This window comes from Phalaenopsis equestris, unplaced genomic scaffold, assembly GCF_001263595.1.
Source record: "Phalaenopsis equestris unplaced genomic scaffold, ASM126359v1 Scaffold000088, whole genome shotgun sequence".
NCBI lineage: Eukaryota > Viridiplantae > Streptophyta > Magnoliopsida > Asparagales > Orchidaceae > Phalaenopsis > Phalaenopsis equestris.
This window is the reverse complement of record NW_018164530.1, coordinates 499,897-523,353: the sequence shown is the minus strand read 5'-3', so window position 1 is coordinate 523,353 and position 23,457 is coordinate 499,897. Positions and strand designations below refer to the sequence as shown.

The 23,457-nt window shown below is 31.0% G+C and overlaps 1 protein-coding gene across 3 annotated transcripts in view; it reads left to right on the top strand.

Annotated features, from left to right (window-relative positions):
- Window positions 1-1,062: 1,062 nt before the first annotated feature.
- The window catches only part of LOC110019930 (regulator of nonsense transcripts UPF2), a 36,075-nt gene continuing 13,680 nt past the window's right edge, over window positions 1,063-23,457 (top strand). The window contains exons 1-9 of one of the 3 annotated variants that reach the window (XM_020717811.1): window positions 1,063-1,275; window positions 7,006-7,073; window positions 8,607-8,691; window positions 9,161-9,363; window positions 12,304-12,648; window positions 13,429-13,533; window positions 13,706-13,833; window positions 19,189-19,362; window positions 20,041-20,122. In XM_020717811.1, the coding sequence (XP_020573470.1) occupies window positions 7,011-7,073; window positions 8,607-8,691; window positions 9,161-9,363; window positions 12,304-12,648; window positions 13,429-13,533; window positions 13,706-13,833; window positions 19,189-19,362; window positions 20,041-20,122 (1,185 nt within the window). In that variant the 5' untranslated portion in view covers window positions 1,063-1,275; window positions 7,006-7,010. Of the gene's footprint in view, window positions 1,281-7,005; window positions 7,074-8,606; window positions 8,692-9,160; window positions 9,364-12,303; window positions 12,649-13,428; window positions 13,534-13,705; window positions 13,834-19,188; window positions 19,363-20,040; window positions 20,123-23,457 lie in introns of all 3 variants that reach the window. The other 2 variants (XM_020717812.1, XM_020717810.1) reach the window with 2 other exon arrangements.

Below are 23,457 nucleotides of genomic sequence, written 5' to 3'. Positions count from 1 at the left end.
ATTTAGAATTTTATTAAATAATTTAAAATTTAAAATTTTTGTTATTTATTAATTAAATATTAGACAATTACATATAAATTTATCTAATTATAATTAATTTGATAATATATAAATTATTTATTATTTATTAATAAATTAAAAAAAATATAAGTTAAATAAACTTATCTTCCTATTCCTTTGCCCTCACATCCTCCCCTTCTTCTGATTTTGCCCAAAAGTTTCCATCTCAGCCCAAAACTTTTGCTTATGTCACTCCCTTAGCTAGTTTCACCCAAAACTATTGCTTTCTTGAACGAACGTTCACCATATAGTTGCCATTAGTGCCGGTTGGTAAGTAAATGAGGGGATCGCACTTATCGAGAACCAAAACTCATTTCTTTCGTATTTCTTATCCTTCCTCTCTGCTCCCAGATATCAATGAAGAAGATAAGCCTTTTCGTGCCATTTTTTCTCTTGGTTCCTCCCAAATTTACTAAATCCATCGATTCACAAGAACTGTTTTGACTGTAAGTGGGATTTAGATAAAATATGATTTAATAAATTTTGTAAATTCAGATTTATCAAATCCCGAGCTGATTAAATCTTTAAAACAGTTTGATATGCTAGTAAGTAAATAATGACTAATCATAAGAGACAGTATGACAATTTTAGAATGATATAACATGATTTATCAAATGAAATATATAATGATAAATATTAAATTAAAAAGAAATGAATATTCAAAGGCTCAAAGTACATAGAAAACAAGCATTTACTTTAACTAATAATTAATTATGTAAAATAATAATAAAAAATTTTGTGCAAGTGAATTAGTAATTAAATAATATTTTTACATTAATCAATAATTATATAAAATAAGAATTACTTAAAATTTTATAAAATAATTAAAAATTTAATATATATATATTTATTCATCAATTAAATATTAAATAATTACTGATAAATTATCTTATTATTGTTAATTGAATAAGCTACACAAACAATAAAATTTGGTTGCGATGTTTGTAAGAAGTTATATTTATAATGACGTGTATGTAAGTCTAATTAAAGCCCAGAACTATATCTCCCCCCTTCACTCTCATTCTCTAAATCCTCGCTTAAGTCTCTCCCCCCTCGCCCGGTTTGGCCTAAAACGATTGCATTCATCATCGGACTCTTGCGATTCAGTCACGTTTAGAGCCACTGGGAAGGCGACAACGGGATCGCGGCGAACAAAGACCTACGATACTACCATTTTTCTCCTCATTCCACTCCGCTCCTACCCGAAACAATCCAGTAAGGTAACTCTCGTTATTCTTCATTCGCGCCCTTTAGCTTCTCTAAATCCCTTAAATCCGTATTTCAACTGGATCCGCTACATCCTAGGTTTATGGCAAAACTGGAGCAAAACGGGATTTAAGAACCTGCATTTAAAGATGTATTTTTTGCTGTTTGGCAGGGTTTAGGTTAAATCCTGCTAACAAACAGGCCCTTAATATAATCAAGACGGGAAAATATATATTTGTGGTTATTAAGCAATTCAAACAAAGCAGTGAAGATGCTGCAACGAATTTGTCTTTCTTGGCCTCGATTTAGGTGTCTGATTTGCAACTGCTCAGATGACTGTTTTGAGGAAATCGCTGAAATTTCTAAGCAGGGATAAATTTGATAAACTATTTTAAAAGTTTTGCATTTTGAATTCAACTTGTGGGGCTTATGTTGCTATAGACTTGGATTTTCATAACTGCAATGGTAGATATCATATGCGCTTGCCGCCAGGATAGCCAAAAAACCTGTAAAAAAAGAGAAAAAAGAACTGAAACTTAAATGAACAAGTCAATTAATTTTAAGCTTAGTCCAGGTTCACATTGATTTAAATTTATGTGCTTTGCAAACATTGATTAAATAGATTCGGCATTCCAAAAAAAAAAAACTTAAACTAAGACGACAATGTGTGATTCATTCAATTCATTTGCCTGCTAGTGAGTCATTATCTTTATGAATGACTCATCACGAGTTTATGGCTTTCTTACTATAAAATCAAACCGGAACCAAAATGATCAATTCATCTTAAATTGGAGTGGACCAAACCAAATTAAATTGTACATGTCAGTTATTAACTTAATAACTAAGCCCCCAAATAGTTTCGTTATAATTTTCTTCTGTACTTTAATTTAGTTTCAGTTTGATTTTGATGGTTTGGTTTAATCTGGTTAAAAATAATTCAGAAATTTATAATTGCTTTTCCTCTATTTTTTAGCTATATATTTCATTTATTTTTACGATGATGCATATGGTTAGGATAAGAATAATGATGATGATGTTGGTATCGTCAAACATTCCATTATTATTATTAAATTTTGTAACACTCAAAAAAGGATGCTATAATAACAAGCTATTATGATTTTTGTTAAAGTGTCCTAAAGTTTAAATTAAAAGGGCTCCATATATCAAATGTAGCTTTTGCCTAGTTGCAGTACATTGGATGCTTGTATAAAGACAAGCAACCAATCCAAGGGAATGAGTTTTCTTATATTTATAAGACAAGTAACGAATTATCAATTCTTATTATCTGTTTTTTTGCTTACCTAAATCTCCCATTTCGACAATAATTTCTAAATTGATTGGGAGGGTCTGTTTTACTGGAGGCACTAAGCTCATAGTTAAACTTATATTAAAATCTATTGAGAATTGATTCAATATAATTGATTGAACTTGGATTGCTTTAATTGCATGGTTTATTTGTTAATTTATTTTCTATTATTGAATCTCAATGCTTTTTTTTCTTAATTTTAGGTAACAATGTAAATTTTAATGCACAAAATAAACTTCTCTAATTACAAACTACAGTGATGCTTATTAAACTATCCTAAATTAGTTACAAATGTTTTATACTATCATCCATAAATCTTTTATTCACACTTTCAATTGGAAGAGTCAACCTATGAAAAAAATTATGATTCTCAGCTCCATAATCCAAATGCTTTCCTTCAAATATAATTTACTTTTGGATCCAATGAAGTTACAAATCAATCCACTAGTTCATCAATCACCAATTGCTCTAGAACTGCAGGTGCATATAATTACTTTGATTATGTTTTTCTTGGATTCTCCATCAGGCCTTTGAAACTCTCTCAAATAGTTTATGTCTACCATGCACGGGTGTTCATAAATTTCAAATAAACCGAAGGTTGAAAACCCTTAGTGAAGTAGATGGGCTGGGCTTCAATATGTTGAATGGAAATTTTTACAAGACATATCTTTTTGATTTAAATGATTGTCAATTATTTTTAGCTTTTATGTTTGCAATTTTAGCTTATGTAATTGTTTTTTTTTGTTAAAAAAAATAATTGTTCTCTATTTTGAATCATATTTTTTCAAGCAAACAATATAGATTTATATTCCTGGTTGGTGTCTTTGATTGAAAGTCTCTTTGTTGATGTATGTTTTGTTAAGCTTACTTAATATTCATTGAAAGGCATTAATTATATTTAAGGACTTCTGAATTTTGAGAATTGAGGATCTCTATGTTGTAGATATGATCATAGATGCTTTTTATTTGGAACTCGAAGGATTTTTGAGGCTCTATATCCAAATTTTTGCAAGGGAGACTACAATGGTTAAAAAATTATTACAATTCAAGCTTATACTTTGCACCAATTTTAAAGATACTTGAAGAATTCGACCTTGCACGAAGCTTATGGAAGTTTCGTTTCTCTATCATTTGTTTATAATGAACAAAAGATTTGGGCTATGGGGTCATGTCAAATTGTCCGAAGAACCATAATTCTTATAAGTTTAATTACAAGTATTCTATTCTTTCTACTTCCATCTTGTTCTTCAATAATATTTCATTTTCATCATGTCGTTAATAATAATAAAATTTTTTATCTTTACCGTCGCATTAGTAAAAGAAGTTTAGGCTTTAAAGAAAACCAAATGTTGAAAATCAGTAGGACCTAATGAAATCCAAATAGAAGTGTGGAATTATTTAGGAGATTTAGGAGTGTCTTGACTCACTAAACTTTGTACTATTGTTTTAAACTAAAAAGGTGCTTGAAGAGTGGAGGAAGAATATTTTGATTCACTTTTTTAAGAAAAAACAAATGCACGAGAGTGCGCAATTTATAGAGGAATTAAACTAATGTGTCTTAAATTAAAATTTTGAGAGAGAGCAATTGAACATAGGTTAAGACGTGATACTTCTCATAATCAATTTGGATTTATGCTGGGCAAGTCTACTATGAAAGCTATGCATTTATTGAGAGGTTTGACGAAGCATAGAGAGAGTAAGAAGGATCTAGATAAGATTTTTATTGATTTAGAAAAAGTTCACAATAAGGTTTCAATAGAAGTTCTTTGGAGAGTTCTAGAAAAGAAATGTGTGGACATGAAATATATTTAAGTCATTAAAGATATGTATTCTAGAGTTGTTAGTTGTGTTTGAACAGGAGGATTGACCAAATATTTCACTATTTTAGTTTGATTACATCAGGGATCGGCCTTAAGCCCATATCGATTTGTTTTAGTTATGGATGTTCTTATTGGACATTTATAGGAGGATGTGCCTTGGTGTATGGTTTTAACTGATGATATCCTTCTTGCGGATAATACTAGATAAAAAGTTTAGGTAAACCTTGAATTATGAAGGTCTACATCAGAGTCTAAGGGCATTCGTTTGAGTTGATCTAAAACTGAATACATGTAATGTAATTTTAGTAGTATTAGATATAGTGACAGTTGTAATCATGGGTGATCAAATCATTAAATGAGGTGAACATTTTTGATATCTTAGGTCTATTGTTCAAAGTGATGTTGATAAAATTGGGGATATTATTAGTAGAATTCAAATAGGATGGTTGAAGTAGGGGAATGCGTTTGGCCAATTGTGGGATAGAAGGTAGTGCATAGATTTAAAGAAAAAAAATTATTAGATGGTGGTGAAACTTGCAATGTTTTATGACACAAAATTCTGGCCTTTAAAAGATACACATAAAACTAAGTTAATTGTTGCTAAGATGAGAATGCTTAGGTGGACAAATAGAGATAAAATGCAAATGAATGCATTCGTGAAATGGGTGGTGTAATTCCAGTGGCAAAAAAAGATTAGAGAGAGTCATCTTAGATAGATGGTTTGGTCACATTAAATGGCTACCATATGATGATCCGACTAGGAGAGTAAATGTTCTAGATTTGACTTATGTTAAGAAGGGTAGGGGTACACCTAAAAAGACTTGGGTTGTATAAAATTTGATGGTAATTTATTAGAATTAAATGAAAATTTGACTCTCAACAGGACATAATAGAGAAACTATTGTTGTTGTTGTATATTATGATTTATGATTCAATAAGTACAGAGATGAACATTAAAAGTGATTGGGGGTTTCATCCATATTCCAATATTTTTCTTCCATATTATATGTTTTTAACCCCTCATTTAGTGCTTAATTACATATCATATGTCAACATCAAATTGATTGGGAGAGTCTTTTTTTAGAATCACTAGGCTAATAAGCATACAATTTACCGAGAGTCAAGTTAGCATAATTTATTGAGCTTGGTTTTGTTTTAACTATATGCTTTATGTATTAATTTAAATTTTGGTTTCACATTGCCCTTTTTGTTCATCTACATATTGGTTAGATGAATATGAAGTCTTACTCAGCATCAACCCCTATTTTCATCATGCTTAGTAGTGCGCACGTTGAATATACCATGGTAAGCTCCTACCTTTAGTAACAATAACTAATCAATAAAAATTTAACCTATTTATAATATTCTAAGGTTAGAAGTTAGAGTATAGTTCTTTCAATTGCTTCATTTAAGTTTATTTCCGCCTTTCTAAAAATATCTTTAGGAAGGTCACTCATGCTATTCTAATAATACTTATTCTTTCAATTATTTTTTCCTTTGATGGATTTTAATTAATGGTAGCCTATGCTAGAATTTCTAACATATCCTACATTCAGAAAAAGAGAACTAGTGCTCTTTTATGCTAAAGTGCTGGAAGGATTTATACCAAGCATTCAAATAGTGTTAACATTTGCTAAAGAAAAATAATTGTTGCATAATAGATCCAAATTATATGCATGCCTCTGTCCAGCATATTCTGCTCTGCATTAAGCATAAGATATTCTGCTCTTTTATGCTCTGCATTAAGCATAAGTCTTATTTTTTTCCCTTATTGATTTTTTATTCCTGTAAGTGGCACTCGATCGACATGTAATTAATCTAGTATTTTTGAAAAGATCCCCTAAATGGAGGAAATCTAGATGCGCAAAGTTTCATAAATATGTGACCTTGGTCACGAACCTGACCCCTTCATATTTTTTTATTCATTATCATTCATTCTCCCGTATTTCCTTTTATTTTGAACCAAACTTTTTTTGCTGCTGTTTAATTGATTTCTCAGCCATAACCAATAAATTCTATTGCTGTAGCCTCCATAGCTTTTTTTCTGTTGCCTTTTTTTCCCTCTAGAGCTCATGCTCGCGGGAAGTGCTTCTGAGTCAATTTGTTGATTGTGCTTGTATGTGTTTTTGCATTGTGTTTTCAATTATCCAAAACTCAGTAGTATTCACAGTGCCTGGGGTTCATATTCGAGTAGTTAGATTTGTATTCTAGGATTAGATAGCGGTTATTTGCAATGTTCTTTGCTTCTATGAGAATTCTTTAATTATCTAAATGATCGACTCACATTCGATAGCATTTTAAATGGATGAATTGTAGTTAGTATAAGGTTATTTAATCAAGGAGTAAACAAGCTTATTCTATTTTCTTGTTTGCAAAATTTTAAAATTTTAATGATTATTTTTATGCAGTAAAGTCATTCATCTCTGGCTTAAGGATGACAGTTAGATGGCCATTTTTCTTATAATAAATTAGACGCTACCAAGAACTTTAATCATTTTATATTAATTTTTGTTGCTAATTTATATAGAATTTTCTTTTGATTTTTGTTATATATGTAATAGAATGTATAAAAAATAATCAAGTTATTCTAATAGTGCTGGGCTTTACTCACAGGAGGAATGGAGCAGCCAGAAGAAGAAGGCCATACTGTTGGGGAACATCATAACAAACATGATGATGATGTAAGTTTATTTATTGTGTTTTAGTAAACTCTTTGACTGAAGCGGGATGTTATGGAATTTTTATTTTTATTTTGCTGTAAGTTTAATGGAAACTGATGTCAAGCTGATAATTGGTTGATAAAATCTATTCCTGCTACTTTCCTTGAGTTTTGTTTTGATAAGCCACTGTATATAACTCATAAAATCTTGATAAAAATGAAGTCTTATTCTGGAAACAGTGAAGCTGCAAATTTTTTAAGTTTAAAAGCGTGTTTGGCCAATGCATGAAGCTTCATTTCATGGTTCGTGGGGGGTTGATGTACAGAAGTAACACATCCTTGTCACTTCCGTGATATATGAAAGGTTTTCTTGCTGACTGATTTATGAAAATGGTTTTTGATAACAAGGATATTTCACTGGGCTGCACTGAAGTAAATACATGAACAATGTTAGAATGAATCAATAGGTCGCAATGATTTGCATTCACCTGATCAAAATACACCATTTAGCTCCTGGTTTCTGCTAATTTTTTGTAGCACTGCTAATTTTTTGTAGCAAAAGCAAATTTTTTTTTTTTTTGTGCATTCTCCGCCTTAGCAGCCTTAGCTTTATTAGTTACGGATTTTTTTTTTATACTCTTTTTGTCATTATTGTCTCTGTATAGTTTCAGTATGGCTTTCTGCTAAAATTTGGGAAAAAAAAACCTTTTAATACTGTCTATTCCTACCATACTCGAGCGCTCAACTTTTTTGTCGTGATCTTGATATAGTTTTCCTTCTTGCTTGTCCAGTACTTTCCTTCACTGATATTTTACCCGAAAAACAAGCTTGTGTTATCCCCTTGACTTTTTGTAAAATAGTTACTCTTTATTTATTCCATATCTTTTTGCCGCTAAAGCATCTTAGTATCCTCATTTTGCCACACTGAACTAATTTATTTTCTTCCTCATTGCTGAATGGTCATATTCATAGAAAAAGCTATAATCAGTATTCCATAGATCCATTATGATAAACTCTACCTTCTATGGTTTATCCGATTGGTACTATTTGAACTGATTTTTATGTCCAACTAATATTTCACCAGATACTAGTTTTGATTTTAAGTAGACAACAAATTAATCTGCATTACTTCTTTTTAAGATTATGTTTTTCCTTTTTGATTTTATTTCTTATCTGTTTTGCTGAGATTAATGGTTATCATATCTTCTGTGTGGAATCAAATATTGATGATAATTTTAAGTGCCTTAAAGTTGGACTGAACTTCTTTGTTGCTTTCTTTCAAATTTAATTCCCTACCGTATACTCTATTCTCATTTGAGTTCCATTATGTTTTTTGTGCCCATAAATCTTTATTGTCGTTTTGAATTGCTTATTAAGCAATTTTTCTTTATGACCAAATAAAGTCATGAATGCTACAAAGTTTGCAATCACACTTGCCAAAGCTATGTGTAAATAGGAGTTACTTTTCAGCTTCTTTTTTTGACTATCTTTCGTTCTTCATTGTGATATTCATATTTTATTTGATAAAATTTTAGTATCTTTTCTTGTGTTGTAGGAAAATGTTTCTCGCACTGAATACAAACGATCCATTGACATGAAAGTTTCTCTTCGTCAGAGCAATCTGAACCCAGAAAGACCCGGTGCGTATGCTAACATCTTTTACTGCTATGTCTCCTCAATAATTGGTTTTCTGCTCCACCAAGAATTAGATATTTTAGGTTGCTGAAGATCCCTTTTTTAGCATCAGTGGCTTTTAGAAGCTTTTGGATGAGCTTTATCTAATCTACTTTTAAGCTGGAAGAAAACTATCTATGGATGTATGCATCTGTTTCCCTTTTAGTATGTGACTGCATTACAGTTAAATAACTATAAGAAAGCCTCTCGTTCGCTCGTGTTCCTGCAAAGTATAATTAGTACAATTAAACTAACATGTTATATATAAATATTTTTGGATTACATTTTGCGGTTTGCTGAATTAGATATTGTAACAACTGCTGTTTTCTCTTATTTTCATTGAAATATCTCATAAAATGCTGCTCATAATTGATTTTGTAAATATATCATGCTGTCCTTATTAATTGTGGGCTATATTGATGTAATGTTTTCCAGATTCAGGTTTTCTTAGGACACTAGACTCTAGTATCAAGCGCAACACAGCAGTAATTAAGAAGCTTAAGCAGATAAACGATGAGCAGCGGGAAGGTCTAATTGAGGAGTTACGAAGTGTGAACCTAAGTAAATTTGTTAGTGAAGCTGTGGCAGCTATTTGTGATGCTAAGCTTAAGACCTCAGATATACAAGCTGCTGTCCAGGTATAGGCTCTATGAAGTTTATCGTTATACATTTATCTTGTTAAACTTCGTTTATATATCTTCAAGTTTTCAAATACTAAATTAAATACATGAACTAAAGTTTGCCAAAGTCTTGTTTTTAAACCTACACCTCTATTTCGAACTGTCTGATATCCCATAAAAACATAGTGTGCTCAATATGATGAACTAAAGCCACAAAATGGGAACATATCTCCTCTTTGGTTGTAGAGCTCCACTTTAAAATGAAACTTTTTCTGAATTTTAAAATTTTAATTAGTTTATTAAAAGGAGATATTTAGTAATTAACATGAAATAATGGTGAAATTACACTACTCAAATGTATGAGATATTTAATATAATGTATATATATCTTTTACTATTCTAGTTATTGCATATCTTATTAAATAGAAAGAATTAATATTATAATGGATGTACCTTCATCTAAATTTATCATTTGGCATGAATCACCAGGCATTTGACATGAATCTCGAGTCATTTTTTTAGTAAGAAATATTTTGATTCAAATTAAAGTTCATCCATAGTTACAATTTCAACAAAAGTGTAGTCAAATTGACCAACTCAATGAAATGAACCCAATTATACTAAAATTGATCCAATTCAAGTCCAATTGTCCCCGCTTGAAGATGTTAAACCACTTTTGGAGGCTTTGGTTGGTTGTTTGGGAATCAAATGCACTCCAAATTTGACATACTTATAATCAAATCAAGTTTTTCGACAAGAGGAATATACTGAGCCCAAGATCACCTGATTTTGAGGTCATTAAGGCCACCAAATGATCAAAATATCTTCTATTATCAAGGGGAATTAGCGCGGGCTTCTCGATCGGGTGGTTATGATGGTTATTCACTCGAGGATAAAAATGCCTCTCTTTCAAGCCTATATAGACTCATTAATCCTTCTATTTTTTTAATGAATAATTAATTAAGAAAACTTAATTCTTGATGTAATAAAAAATAATATATGTTTATTTTTATACATTTTGATTATTTTTAAATCAATTTTAATTTGTTTTTTTGAAGTATATCAAAAGTGTTGTCAAATGAGTTCTTTGTTTTTAAAAGTTAGTGCTATTAAATTTCTTATTTTCTTATTTGCATTATTTTTAAAATATATAAAGTTAGTGTTTGCATTATTTTCTTAAAAGTATAGAAGGTGTGAAATTTGATATTTGAAATTGATGGCTAATATTGTCAAATTAATATTGTCCAAGGTCATATTTTCACTTGATTGGAGTTTGTTGCTATTGCAAATTATTATGAGATCATTTATTTATATTCTCTTTATATTCATATATCTTGGCAAATATTAAAATGTAAATTGGATAGAAAGGGTGAGTAGAAGTAGCTCATATTCATTGATTATGAGAGCGATGTTAGATATGATAGTTTTTCCTCAAGTAATAAGAGGTCAAATTTTGACCAATTTACATCATTATGGTCTAAAGATAAAGTAGCTCAATATGTAGAAGATTAAAAATTATTAATATCTAAAATGAGCCCTGGTTCAAAATTAAAGTAACTCAACTTGTAGCTGATAAAAAAATCTCAATTCTTTAATTGAACTCTAGGACTATTTGACAGCCATATTTAGTCAGGATTTACACAGGTTTTAGTGTAAATCCTGTCAAACATTGGAAATGTACATTTTTGCTTAAGTCCGTACCTTACTATAAGATTTAGAGCTTTTAATGAGTAGAAAGTTACAAGTAGGGATAAAAACTTAAGAAAACATCATACTCGTCAATGCCTTTGCTTACAAGCGCCCATCCCATTGCGACTTTCTTTCTTCTTTTTCTTTTTTATCAAGGGTTTCAAGTTGAAGCGAAGGGTGAGAAAGACGAGGGCTTGAGATGTCTTTGCTAGAAAGCTTCTGTTGTGACTTTTAAGTTTTGTTTTGGACGAGGTTTTTGTTTAGGAGTGGGCAGGTGCCAGTTTTATGTTTTGCTTTATGATTGTAATTTTTCTTAGGGGAGGGGTGGATGGGGGAGGTAATTATAATTATTGAATTAATTTTAATAATAAAAATTAATTAATAATTATTTGTTAACTTAAAGAAATTATTATTCTTTGTGATTTAATTAGATTAAATGAATTTTTTATTTTTAATAAAAAATTTAAAGTATTGAACAACGATAGATTGAGATATCATTTTATGTGAACTTAGGCAGGAGACGATGGGGGAAATAAGGAAGGTTAATAATTAATTGAAATTATTAATATTTATGAGTAAATTTATTTCCATTAAAATTAATACATGTACTCAGTTTAATAAAATGTTAATCCATGAGTATTTATAATATTATCTAATGTTACTTATGATTTAATTGTCTTTAAAAATTACTAATTAATATCATTAATAATCAATACAATAAATTAGATAAAAATATATATTTAATATATTAAATTGACCCTAATTAATATTAATTAATAAAAAAATCTTCAATGAAAGACATTATTTGTCGTTTACTGAGTAGAAGTTATTCTGTTGAATAATGTTAGTAATTTGCTAATTGGTAAATAATTGGATTATTTTTTATACTAATTTTATCATCAATAATTAATATTAAAATCCTGTTGAAAGCAGAGATAAATCCTAAAATATGCCGCCAAATATTTTATCAAAATTTAAACTGATTTAACATCTAACTTGCCAACAGTTTATCAGGATTTAAATGTTTTAGGATTTATGAAATCTTGATTTACACGACTTATTAACTCCTACTTGAGTTATATCTTATTTGCCGCCAAGCAACCAACTAGTATTGTAAATTGCTTCCTGCAGTAACGCTTTAGAACTACTTTATGTTTCAAATACTTTTGAATTAGATGCAGTGCGGCTCAAAGTCATTACAAATAGTTCTTGCATGTTTACCAACGTGGATGCATAAATATTTATAGTTTCATGTCCCCTTTTGTGTAGGCATGCTCGTTGCTTCATCAAAGATATAAGGATTTCTCCCCTAGCTTGATTCAGGGTCTCCTGAAAGTTTTTTCCCCTGGAAAAAGTGTTGATGATTTGGAGGCTGATAAAAACCTGAAAGCGATGAAGAAGAGGAGCACTCTGAGACTTCTTATTGAACTTTTTTTTGTTGGAGTTGTGGAGGATGCCAGCATTTTTGTGAACATTATTAAAGATCTTACAGGCTTAGAGCAATTGAAGGACCGTGATGCAACTCAGACAAACTTGTCCCTTCTTACTAGCTTTGCTCGACAAGGAAGATTCTTCTTGGGTGTGCATCAGCCTGGTCAAGAAGTTGATGAGGAGGTATTATCTCGCCATTTTTATATTTGTATGTTTGTGTTTTTTGCGTGTTTTACTCATTTTGAAGCTTTCTATATTTGTGCCTGTTGCTTCCTTTTTTCTTTATTTCTTTTAGAACCTCCTCTTTTGAACCCATGTAATCCTTTAGTTTCCACAGGGTGATTTACTCATGCCTCAAGTGTTGTGCCATGAGAAATGAATAACCTCATCCATTATCCTTGTTAATTATCTGCTTTGCTATTTAAGTTCCATAATAGAATATTTAATGCATGATTTTTTGCTTTGAAATCAATGATCTATGCTTCATTTTTCTTTCCATTTGGATGTTTTATTTTGGAGAACTTTTTTCTGAATTGTTTATGTACATCATAAGGAATGGCTTGTCAGTGTTTCTGCTGGAGTATATTTAGCTATTCTGACGTTTACTGTTTAGTTTTGATAATACGTTAATTGATTTTTCTGTCCATTGGAGGCGCTCTTCATTTGAATCATGCAAGGAAACCTTATTATTTTTTTGACTTTTCTGATTTAATTTAGTCTAAGAATTATCGAAGGAAATTTTTTCTTGTCTTGTGCTGCTAAAATGTTCAATAGTATTTTTCTCGGTTATCAATTTTAAGCAGGACCTTCCATGTGTCTCTCTATGCATTTGGCTTCTTGTGTCGTTATCTTTGTGTTTGCCAAGTACTTTATTCTTCTTAAATATTAAAAATATATATTTATACTGAAAATTTTTTTGTCATCCTCTTAAATATTAAGGCTAATGTGTTGCATATACTATAGTTCTATAAAGGACTCAATGTCACGGTGGAGCAAAAAAAGCAATTCAAGAAAGCATTGCACGCATATTATGATGCTGTCACTGAGCTGCTGCAGGTGGAACATAATGTAAGCTTTATTGCATATTGGCTTGTTGTTATGGTATTGTCTATTCATGATCAGTGGATTTTACCTTTAGGTCATTTTTTCATTTTAATTTATTCAACACAATCTTAGTGCTTTATTTTTCTTGTTTTGATATTTCATTTTAATGTTTATTTGGTGTTTCTGTCCTTGTCAGTCACTTAGGCTGATGGAGCTTGACAATGCAAAGATGTTAAATGCTCGAGGGGAGCTTAGTGAAGATAGTGTGACTGCATATGAAAAGCTTCGTAAATCTTATGATCAATTATTTCGTGGTGTTTCTTCGTACGCTTCTTTGACAAGTTTTTATCTTTAACTTTGGTGTAGTTTATATTTAGTAGTTTGTCATGAATGATTTTACTTTTACAAATTTCTCTTTTTTGGATTGCAGTTTCTTGATGCTTCTTTTAAGTTCTTATGAGTTTGTGCAGTTCTAGATGAATGTGTTGTTTTCTTACTCTATGTTTGGTTATTTGTGAATGTGACCCTTTGTTTGGTTATTTACTAGTCATTTTATGCAATTTAATGAAGATATTAAGAGCGGTATGATTCAGAGGGTGATGCGTAGATATAATAACAGAACGAGTGTTGTGAATAGATGGATTTGAAGCTCTTTGAGCATGGGCTTGGGAATGCTTCTTTGGGTATAGCTGGTAGAGGTGTTCTAGATGAAGCACTACCTCTCAAAAGCTATCATAATCTTATTTTTTTAATATTTCAATTGTTAAAAAATACAGAGATAAAAATTTACTCTTAAGCAAGATGGTTGTAGTTAATGAAGCCCAAGGTTCATCAGTTTCCAATAAAAGTTGATTCCATATTAAATTAAATGGCCTACACAATGGTAAATTTTGGGTCAGTTTTTTTTTTCTTTTTTGAAAAGCATTTACTGATTTGTTGTCACAATAATAAATTATTGAAGTTGATATGAATTCTTTTGATCATTTTGTAAGTGCTAAGACGTTCCCCGTAAGCGACGCGCTGTATAATCTGAATACAGTGAAAAGTGTGCAAGGGCCGCTACATCGATGCTCGGGTGTAGTGTCAAATAAGCAAGGGATTACGGACGGACGAATGCGGGTAAAGAAGTTAGTTCATGAAACTAATGAAACTAATATTATGATAGAATCTTGGAATATAGGTACTTTCAATGGTATAATGAAATTAATTGATATTATGATTCATAGGAAAATTAATATCTTATGTATTCAAGAAACTAAATGGGTTTGAGAAAACGCTAAGAAGATTGATAATTTATGTTTTAAACTTTGCTATTTTGGTAAGATTCGCATTATAAATGATGTATGTGTAATTATAGATAAGAGTTTGAAAGATAATATTGTAAAAATTAATGAAGTTGGAGATATAATTATAATCTTTAAGATTATTATTGATACTAAGATTTTTAATATTATAAGTGCTTATGCTCCTAAGTAGGTTTAGATGTAGGGTCTAAAGATAAATTTTGGAATGACTTAGAAGACTTAATACAAATGATACTTCTTGAAGAAAAAATTTTTATTGGAGGATATTCAAATGGACATGTTGTTAGAGTGGTACAAGATTTCAGAAATACTCATGATGACTACGGTTTTGGAGTAACTAGTGAATAAGGTAGAGCTATTTTAGATTTTGCTTCAGCGTATTATTTTGTTATTATTAATATTTTTTTCAATAAAATAGATGAGTATTTTATTACTTATAGGAGTGGATCTAATAAAACACAAATTGATTATTTTTTTATGTTGATTATTTTTACAAATTGATTATTTTTTTATGAGAAGAAGAGATCGTCGAAATTGTAAAGATTGTAAGGTCATTCCAAATGAGTATTTAAGTACCCAACACCATTTATTTGTGTCCAAGATTTTAAGATGAAGACTTATAAAGTAAAGAATACTTGGACTTATCGTCTTATAATTAGATGAGAACCTAAAAGATACAAATAATTTTTTTATGAGTAAAATTCAATATTTCAAAATTTGAGATGTTCATGAAGAAACAAATATTATGTGGGATAAAGTAACAAACACTATTGAACAAGTAACAAAAGATGTGTTTGGAGAATCAAAAGAAAAAAAATTATAAATAAAAATAGTTGGTGATGGAATAATAATGTGCAAGAAAAGATAAAATATAAGAAGTTATGTTATAAAAATTAGTTTAAATGTAAAAGCTTACAGAACTGAAAAAAATATCAAACGACCCTCATGGTCTAAATGAACAATCTGTGACGCTAAAAATTCTGTTTTTAACGATGTTTATAATAGATTAGATACTAAGGAGGGTGAAAAATATATGTATAAACTAGTCAAACAAAGATAAAAGAAAAATAAAGATTTAACTCAAGTAAAGTGTATTAAAAATGAAAATAAAAAAGTGCTTTTCTTAGAAAAAGATATTCAACATAGGTGGGTGAGTTATTTTGATAAAATTTTTAATGAAATTTCTAAAAATGCGATTGACCTTAGTGATCTTAATATCGTGAATAATAATAAAACGTTTCATTTTTAACGTCGCATTAGTAAAAAAGAAGTTGAGGAGGCTTTAAAGAAAACCAAGGGTGGAAAGTCTGTAGGACCTGATGATATCCCAATTAAAGTTTGGAAATATATAGGAGATTTGAGAGTTTCTTGGCTTATGAAACTCCTAAATATTATTTTAAAAACTAAAAAAATGTCTGAGGAGTGGAGGAAGAGTATTTTGCTCCCCATTTAGTATTTTGGAGGAAGAGTATTTTGCTCCCCATTTTTAAGAATAAAGGGGATGCACAAGGGTGTGCAAATTATAGAGGAATTAAGTTGATGTGTGATACTTGGAGAGGGTAATTACAAAGATTTCTCAATACAATTTAAATTTATGCCGAGGTTTGATGGAGAAATTCAGAGATAATAATGTAATCTACATTTAATTTTTATTGATTTAGAAAAAAACTTACGATAAGGTTCCAAGAGATATCCTTTGGAGAGTTCTTGATAAGAAAGGTGATATTCAAGTCATTAATGATATGTAGACTAGAGCTATTACTTGTGTTCGAACTGAAGGATGAAGGAGGATTGACCTTCATATTTATGTTGGATTACATCAGGGATCGACTTTAAGCCCATATCTTTTTGCTTTAGTTATGGATGGTCTTATTATGGATGGTCTTACTGGAAGGATGGTCTTACTGGAAATTTATAGGAGGATATACCTTGGTGTATGCTTTTTTGCTAATGATATCCTTCTCTTGTATAAGATGAGAGAAAAAGTCCATGAAAAACTTGTATTATGGAGGTCTACATTGGAGTTTAAAGGCCTTCATTTAAGTAGAACTAAAACTGAATACATGAAATACAATTTTAGTAGTAGTAACTCTAGTGACAGAAGTGTGATTTTGGGTGATCAAATTATTAAAAGGTGCGAGCGATTTATATATCTTTGGTCTGTTGTTCAAAGCGATGGTGATATAGATTGGGATGTTAATAATAGAATTCAACTTGGTTGGTTGAAGTGGAGGAATGCTCCTGGCCTTTTGTGTGATAGAAAAGTTCCGTTTAGACTGAAAGGAAAATTTTATAAGGTGGTGAGACCTGTAATGCTCTATGGCGCTGAATGTTGGCCTTTAAAAGAGAAGCATAATAATAAGTTTAAGTGATGTCGTGATGACAATGGTTAGGTGGACGAGTGGCTTTACACATAGAGATAAAATGCGAAATGAATATATCTGTGATAGGGTTGGTGTCGCTTCTGTGACAAACAAAATTAGAGAAACTCGTCTTAGATGGTTTGGTCACGTTAAACGTCGACCATCTGATGATCCAATTAAGAGATCCAATTAAATCTGATGATCCAATTAAGAGAGTAGATGTTTTAGATTCGACTATGTTAAGAAAGGCAGAGGTAGACCTTGGAAGACTTGGGCTTATTGTTTAAAAAAAGGTCTTAATTTACTAGACTAAATGAAAATATGACACTAAATAGAACGCAATGGAGAAAAAAGATTCCTGTAGCCGACCGCACGTAGTGGGATTAAGGCTTTTTTGTTGTTGCTTGGTATGTTAGGCACTCGAGCAAATTGTTATCACAAAAGCACTCTGGATGTTTATGTGGAATGAAGCAGATATTGTCATTCAGGTGCATTAAATTCATCACTACTAGTTTCCCAGATTGATTGGAGTGAGATAAATTTGGATGTATTTATTAATAAATCCCTTCGAATAATTATTTCCATGTAAGGGCATTACATATTACCTGAAGCTCCTGCCATTGTAGAGTATGGGACAGATTGCATGGCTTTACCCTGCATTTGCCGAGAGTTTATTTCCACTATGATATGTTGCTATTAATTTATTTATGTAGTTATTTTTTTCTGTAATTTTTTTTTTATTTTTAAATCTCATTTTATGTTTAGCCTCTTCCAGATTTGAATACACGCATATCCCTCTTATTTGGACTGCCTTGCTTTGAAGAAGATAATATGATATGTTAATGAAAATTTTTTGTTTTTCTTTAATGCATGTTAGTGTCTATTAGTAATATCTGTATAATCTGATATAATGCCATATAGGAGAGTTTTGATTGCGCACCAATGAAAATTGACTCTGTAATGATGGTACTTCTATATGTTAGTCTTGGTTCTTTGGGACTAGTTCTAGACGTTTAGTGAGGATTTTAGATAATTTGAGTGAAATATGACAATGGTTTGGTGTTCATTTTTGGATGTTTGAGTATATACATGCAGTATAATCTGTCCTTTGTTATGCAAGAATATTTTCCATTCAGTGAATTTTGTATGTTAGGATTTTTAAATTTATAAAATCCAACATCATGACCCAAAATTCATAAAATTAAATGACCAAGATCTTTGAATTTATGATTTTCACATACCCATAAATGAGATATACATACCTGTATTCATGATCATAGAATTCAATTTGAAGAGATAAAATTTTTCTCTCTAATCCTTATTACTTTTTGTACTTTTCGATGGAGATAAAATATACATTTCTTCTTCTAGGGAGAGAGATGGCCCTTCTCTTATGTATAAGAGAAAAGATAAGTCTCTTGGGAAGAGACACAACCTTTCTCTTAATTATCCATTAATTATCCTCTTAATTATCCATTATTAACCACCATCCATCATGGTGATTATTGACCAATAAGATTTAAGATAATTTAATTAATTAATTAAAACAAAAGGATATGATGTCTTTTGGGAAGAGACATGACATTTCATTTAGGATAATTGAATTAATTAAAGCGGAAGGATGCGGTGTCTATTGGGAAGAGACATGACTCTCTTTTTTTTAGTTAATTAATTACTATTAAAATAAATGACAGTGGGCCACATAAATAAAATGATGAAAAACTAACATTGTAATTTATAAGTTGCATAAAAAATAATAACTTTATTTGTGATCGTTGCTTTATCCACTGGGTTGGTGGTCTAGGATTCCTCTATCAATTTCTTCTTTCTCTCTGTATATTTTCATTTTTTCTATGTCCATACATTTGTCCTATTCTTCCTCAAAACTTCTTCTCGGACTAGAATTCTGCAAACAATCCTATAATGCTTACTAACCAGAATTCTTTTTCTTCTCTAGTTGTCATAAATATCACTATTAATTTGCACTGTCAGCTAAGTTTTTACATTTACAGACTTGCTGAGGCCCTTGACTTGCAACCTCCATTGATGCCTGATGATGGACATACAACTAGGGTCTCTAGTGGAGCAGACAATGAGTCTTCTGCATCTGGGAAGGAGTTGATACCCGAACCTATATGGGATGATGATGATACGCGGACCTTCTATGAATCCTTGCCTGATCTCAGGTTTGTTTGTCTAGTTTAAACTCCCCCCACTTGACCTTTCACACTGATGCTTCCAACAGTGCATCACAGACATTTTCATCAAATTGTGTTCTAAGAATTTTCAAAAAAAAAAAAAAAGAAAAAAAAAGAAAAAGAAAAGATGTGTTCTAAGTGAAATTTAGTAAATTCTTTCATACCTGCTTATTATTTATTATTTATGAGCGAGCAAGCTAACTCTAATATCCCATGGTTTCCATATTTTTTTTAATGATAAAGGTGCTAAAATGGTACCCCCCACTCTTCGCAGGGGAATATTAATTACAGAATTTATAAAAAGTGCCAAATTAGTCATCATATTATTTTAATGATTCAAAATAGTCGATAGATTTTTCAAAGATTGGATTTTTTTGCCCCCCATTGAATTTCCTGGTCTGCACATAATTCACATTCATGATATAGCGTATTGAAAAATTAGAAGATAATACTTTTTAATAATATCTTATTCGTTGCTCAGATTGGTTGGAATTAGTTTTCCTTCTTATACATGGCTTGTCCGTTCAAAGCTGAGTTCTCCCTTTTGTTTGCTCGCCGAATAATTGGCCCTCAACTAACTGTGTCAAGGCCAACTATAAATCTGCATTGATTTGATTTTATTGATTTGACATTTCTTGTTTTTAACTCTTTTTTTGTTTAACTCAGAGCATTTGTTCCTGCTGTATTACTGGGAGAAGCAGAAGCAAAATTAAATGAACAAATTCAGAAAAACCAAGAGCAACAGAATGTAAGCCTTATCTCTATTTGTTTGATCTATTCAGAAAAATCAAGCTCATTAGGGTGCTTCTGAACAAAAGAAGTTATTGTATGATTCATTATCATTGTTAGGCTTATCTCTATTTGTTTGAGCTATTATTTTTTGCATAACTGCTAGGCAATTTGATCTTCCTTTCTATCCTCAATCATTTCAGACTAGTTCTATCTACTTAATTTCTCTTATACCATGGAGCCCAAACCTACCAACTATATTTTGAATTCCTCATCTTTTTGGGTGTCATACCCAATGTCTTTCTAAAATAATCATTTTTTTAACTGCATCCTAACTAGTTTAATCTTGCATCCATCTTAATTCTCTAATCATTCTACTCTCTAGTTGACTGCTTGTTACTTTTTGGCTTATGAGTGAATTTGTGCGCTTTACCAAGCGATAAATTTTTTTTAATCTAATCAAAAGTATGTTGAACACTTGAGTTGCCTCGACTTCAAATTGGCACCAACATATTTATTGAAATGTGCAAAAGTTTACCATTTTTAGTGGTTGGTGCGTTTCTCTAAGTTCGTACATATTTTATTACATTGATGGATTTATTTTTTTGCTAATTTAGGAGTTTACATTTTTTTTAAATTTTATTTATTTATTATTTTTTAAATGAACATTTCTATTTTCATATTAAGTTTGCTTGAGTGTATTTGTGCGCACATGTTCTTACGTGGTTGTAATGTATACCTGTAAATAATTTCATTTTGTTCGTATGTAGTTCATGCTATTATGTAGGCTGGTCCTACAACAAGATAGTAATCCATATGTAGAGGTGGCTTGTTTGTTTTCTTAATATTCAATTGAGTTCAGGGCATTCTAGGAGGCAAGAAGACAGTTCTACTTTTGCTCATTGGAGAACCGTTGAGGCCCATATTAGTCCATTTATGTGCTCAATTTCACATCTTGGAGTGTTTCATTTTAACTCATATTTGTACTTCTGTCCTTTTTTTTAAAAAAAATTTTTGTTACAATATTGTGTCCAAAAAGTTTGTTTGATTTTTGATGGATTTTGATAATGCTTTTGAGCTACCCTTAATAGTGCAAGGTGTGATAGGCAAAGAAATGCATGCATGTACTGTGTATGAGACATGATGTCCAAAATTTGTCCCACATCGTGTGAAAAATGATGCTTATGGGTGGCTAGGCTTCACGTCAAGAGATGTTTGCATGTGCATATATAGAAAATAGAGGCAGAATATAATTTCATCGTTATGTCAAAAAAGTCTACATGCATGCAAGGCATCGGAGTCTTTTGTAACTTTGTGCAATGATGATATCGCCATGAGTGAGTGTGTGTGTGTGTGTGAGAGAGAGAGAGAGAGAGAGAGAGAGAGAGCGCAGGATTTGAAGGCTTGGCATGGATGTGAAGCTATGCAATAGTGGAAATGGGAGAACATTTGGCTCAATTGGAGGGATGGGAGATGTGGGTAGGGGTGTAGGGTTCATTAGGAAAGTCTGTTTTTTGAAATTGGTGATAACTGAATAGCATTGAATTAGTCTTTTATCAAGGTATGTCCATCTTTGTTATCATTAAATTCAATCTAACTAATTCATGGATTATATGCCGCGGCCAACATATCTTTAAAAATCCTTTCATTTCCTATTAAAGTATTAGGTATGATGCATTATTCTCGATAAAAGATGCTACAAGAGCTCCCGCAAACCACCTTGGTAAGTATGCTTGATTTGTTTGATTGCCTAGAATTGGTTTTGTGACTATAAAGTGCAATTGTAGTATTGTGACGTAGGGAAGATATCCACAACATGTGTGTTTGGCCAATATATGTTTAGGCTCCACTTTTCCATTGAATGAAAAAACAATATTTAGGACAAGACATAATAATAATGAAGAGACTATTGAATGATTAGTAAACAAGAATTAAATGTTTTTGTTCCAACTAAGTTAATCATTTTACGAAAATATTACACCACTTTCAGCTTAACATTATTGGGGCATTATATACAATCTTAAATGTGGTAGCTCAAACAATTTAAAGTTGTTGTTTTGCAAAGGTTTCCTAGTTGAATTCTCTCACATTTTAGGATAAAAAGGGACTCTCATTTTATCTAATTGAGAAATCTTGCCAAGCAACACTGCCGTTGCCGGTCCCAAGCCCGGACGAGAAAAGTGGAGGGTTGCGTTAGGTAGTCGACAGCCAACGTAAAACTTGTCGAAAAAATCATGACATGAATCCTTTTGATCATTGTGTAAGTGCTAGGGCGTCTCCTGGAAGCGACACGCTGTATAGCCTGAATACAGTGAAAAGTGTGCAAGGGCCGCTACACCGGCGCTCGGGTGTAGTGTTAAATAAGCAAGGGTTCCCACATTACGGGCGAATGCGGGTAAAAAAGTTAGTCCATGAAACTAATGAAACTAATATTAGGATAGGATCTTGGAATATAGACACTTTCAATGGTAAATTAATGGAATTAGTTGATATTATGATTCATAGAAAAATTAATATCTTATGTATTCAAGAAACTAAGTGGGTTGGAGAAAAGACTAGGGAGATTGATGATTTAGGTTTTAAACTTTGGTATTCTGGTAATGTTTTAAATACTAAAAAGATGCCTGAGGAGAAACCTGGGGCGGCAAAGACACTTCCAGATTTAGCTTCATGGACGAAAAAGATGCAAGAATGTGTATTGATTTAGGTATTACTTGTATACGTACAGTGCTAATATTGCTTAACTTCAAATTAGCTTGCCCTATTATCTCAATTTCCCTCTCCAAACTCCAAAAACGATAACAGCAGCGTCTGTCTCCAGCATACAGGAGAAAATCAAGTAATAGTGGGAGAAGAAAAATTGCAAACTTGAAGGAATTAAGGGTAATTTACATATAAATATATATATTATTTACTCTAAACAACTAAATGTCCACCTTCTATGCTTAACCGACCATGTTTGTCAAAATAATGGATTTTATTATATCGGAATGCTGCAGTATAGCATCAGGGCCGCTACAGTACATTTAATGAAAACTCTGGGAAACTGGTTCACATGCAGATTAATTAAATAAATTTTATATATTTAAAAATTATTATCAACTTTTGTATGTCAAAATGATTGAAAGGAAATGTAGAATTTTATAAAGAAAGTATGAAAGGTTTTTATGGAAACCAAAAAAATTGGGTATGTTTTAAAATGACTTAATTTACTTTTTTTTGTAAAATTTGGGTATTACATCTATAACTGTACCTCAATAGTTTTTGGACAATGAAATTGGAATGTAATTTTAGTAGTAATAGGTTTTTTTTTTTTTTTTTTTTTTTTTGAAAAAAAGCAGCAATTCAAAAAAA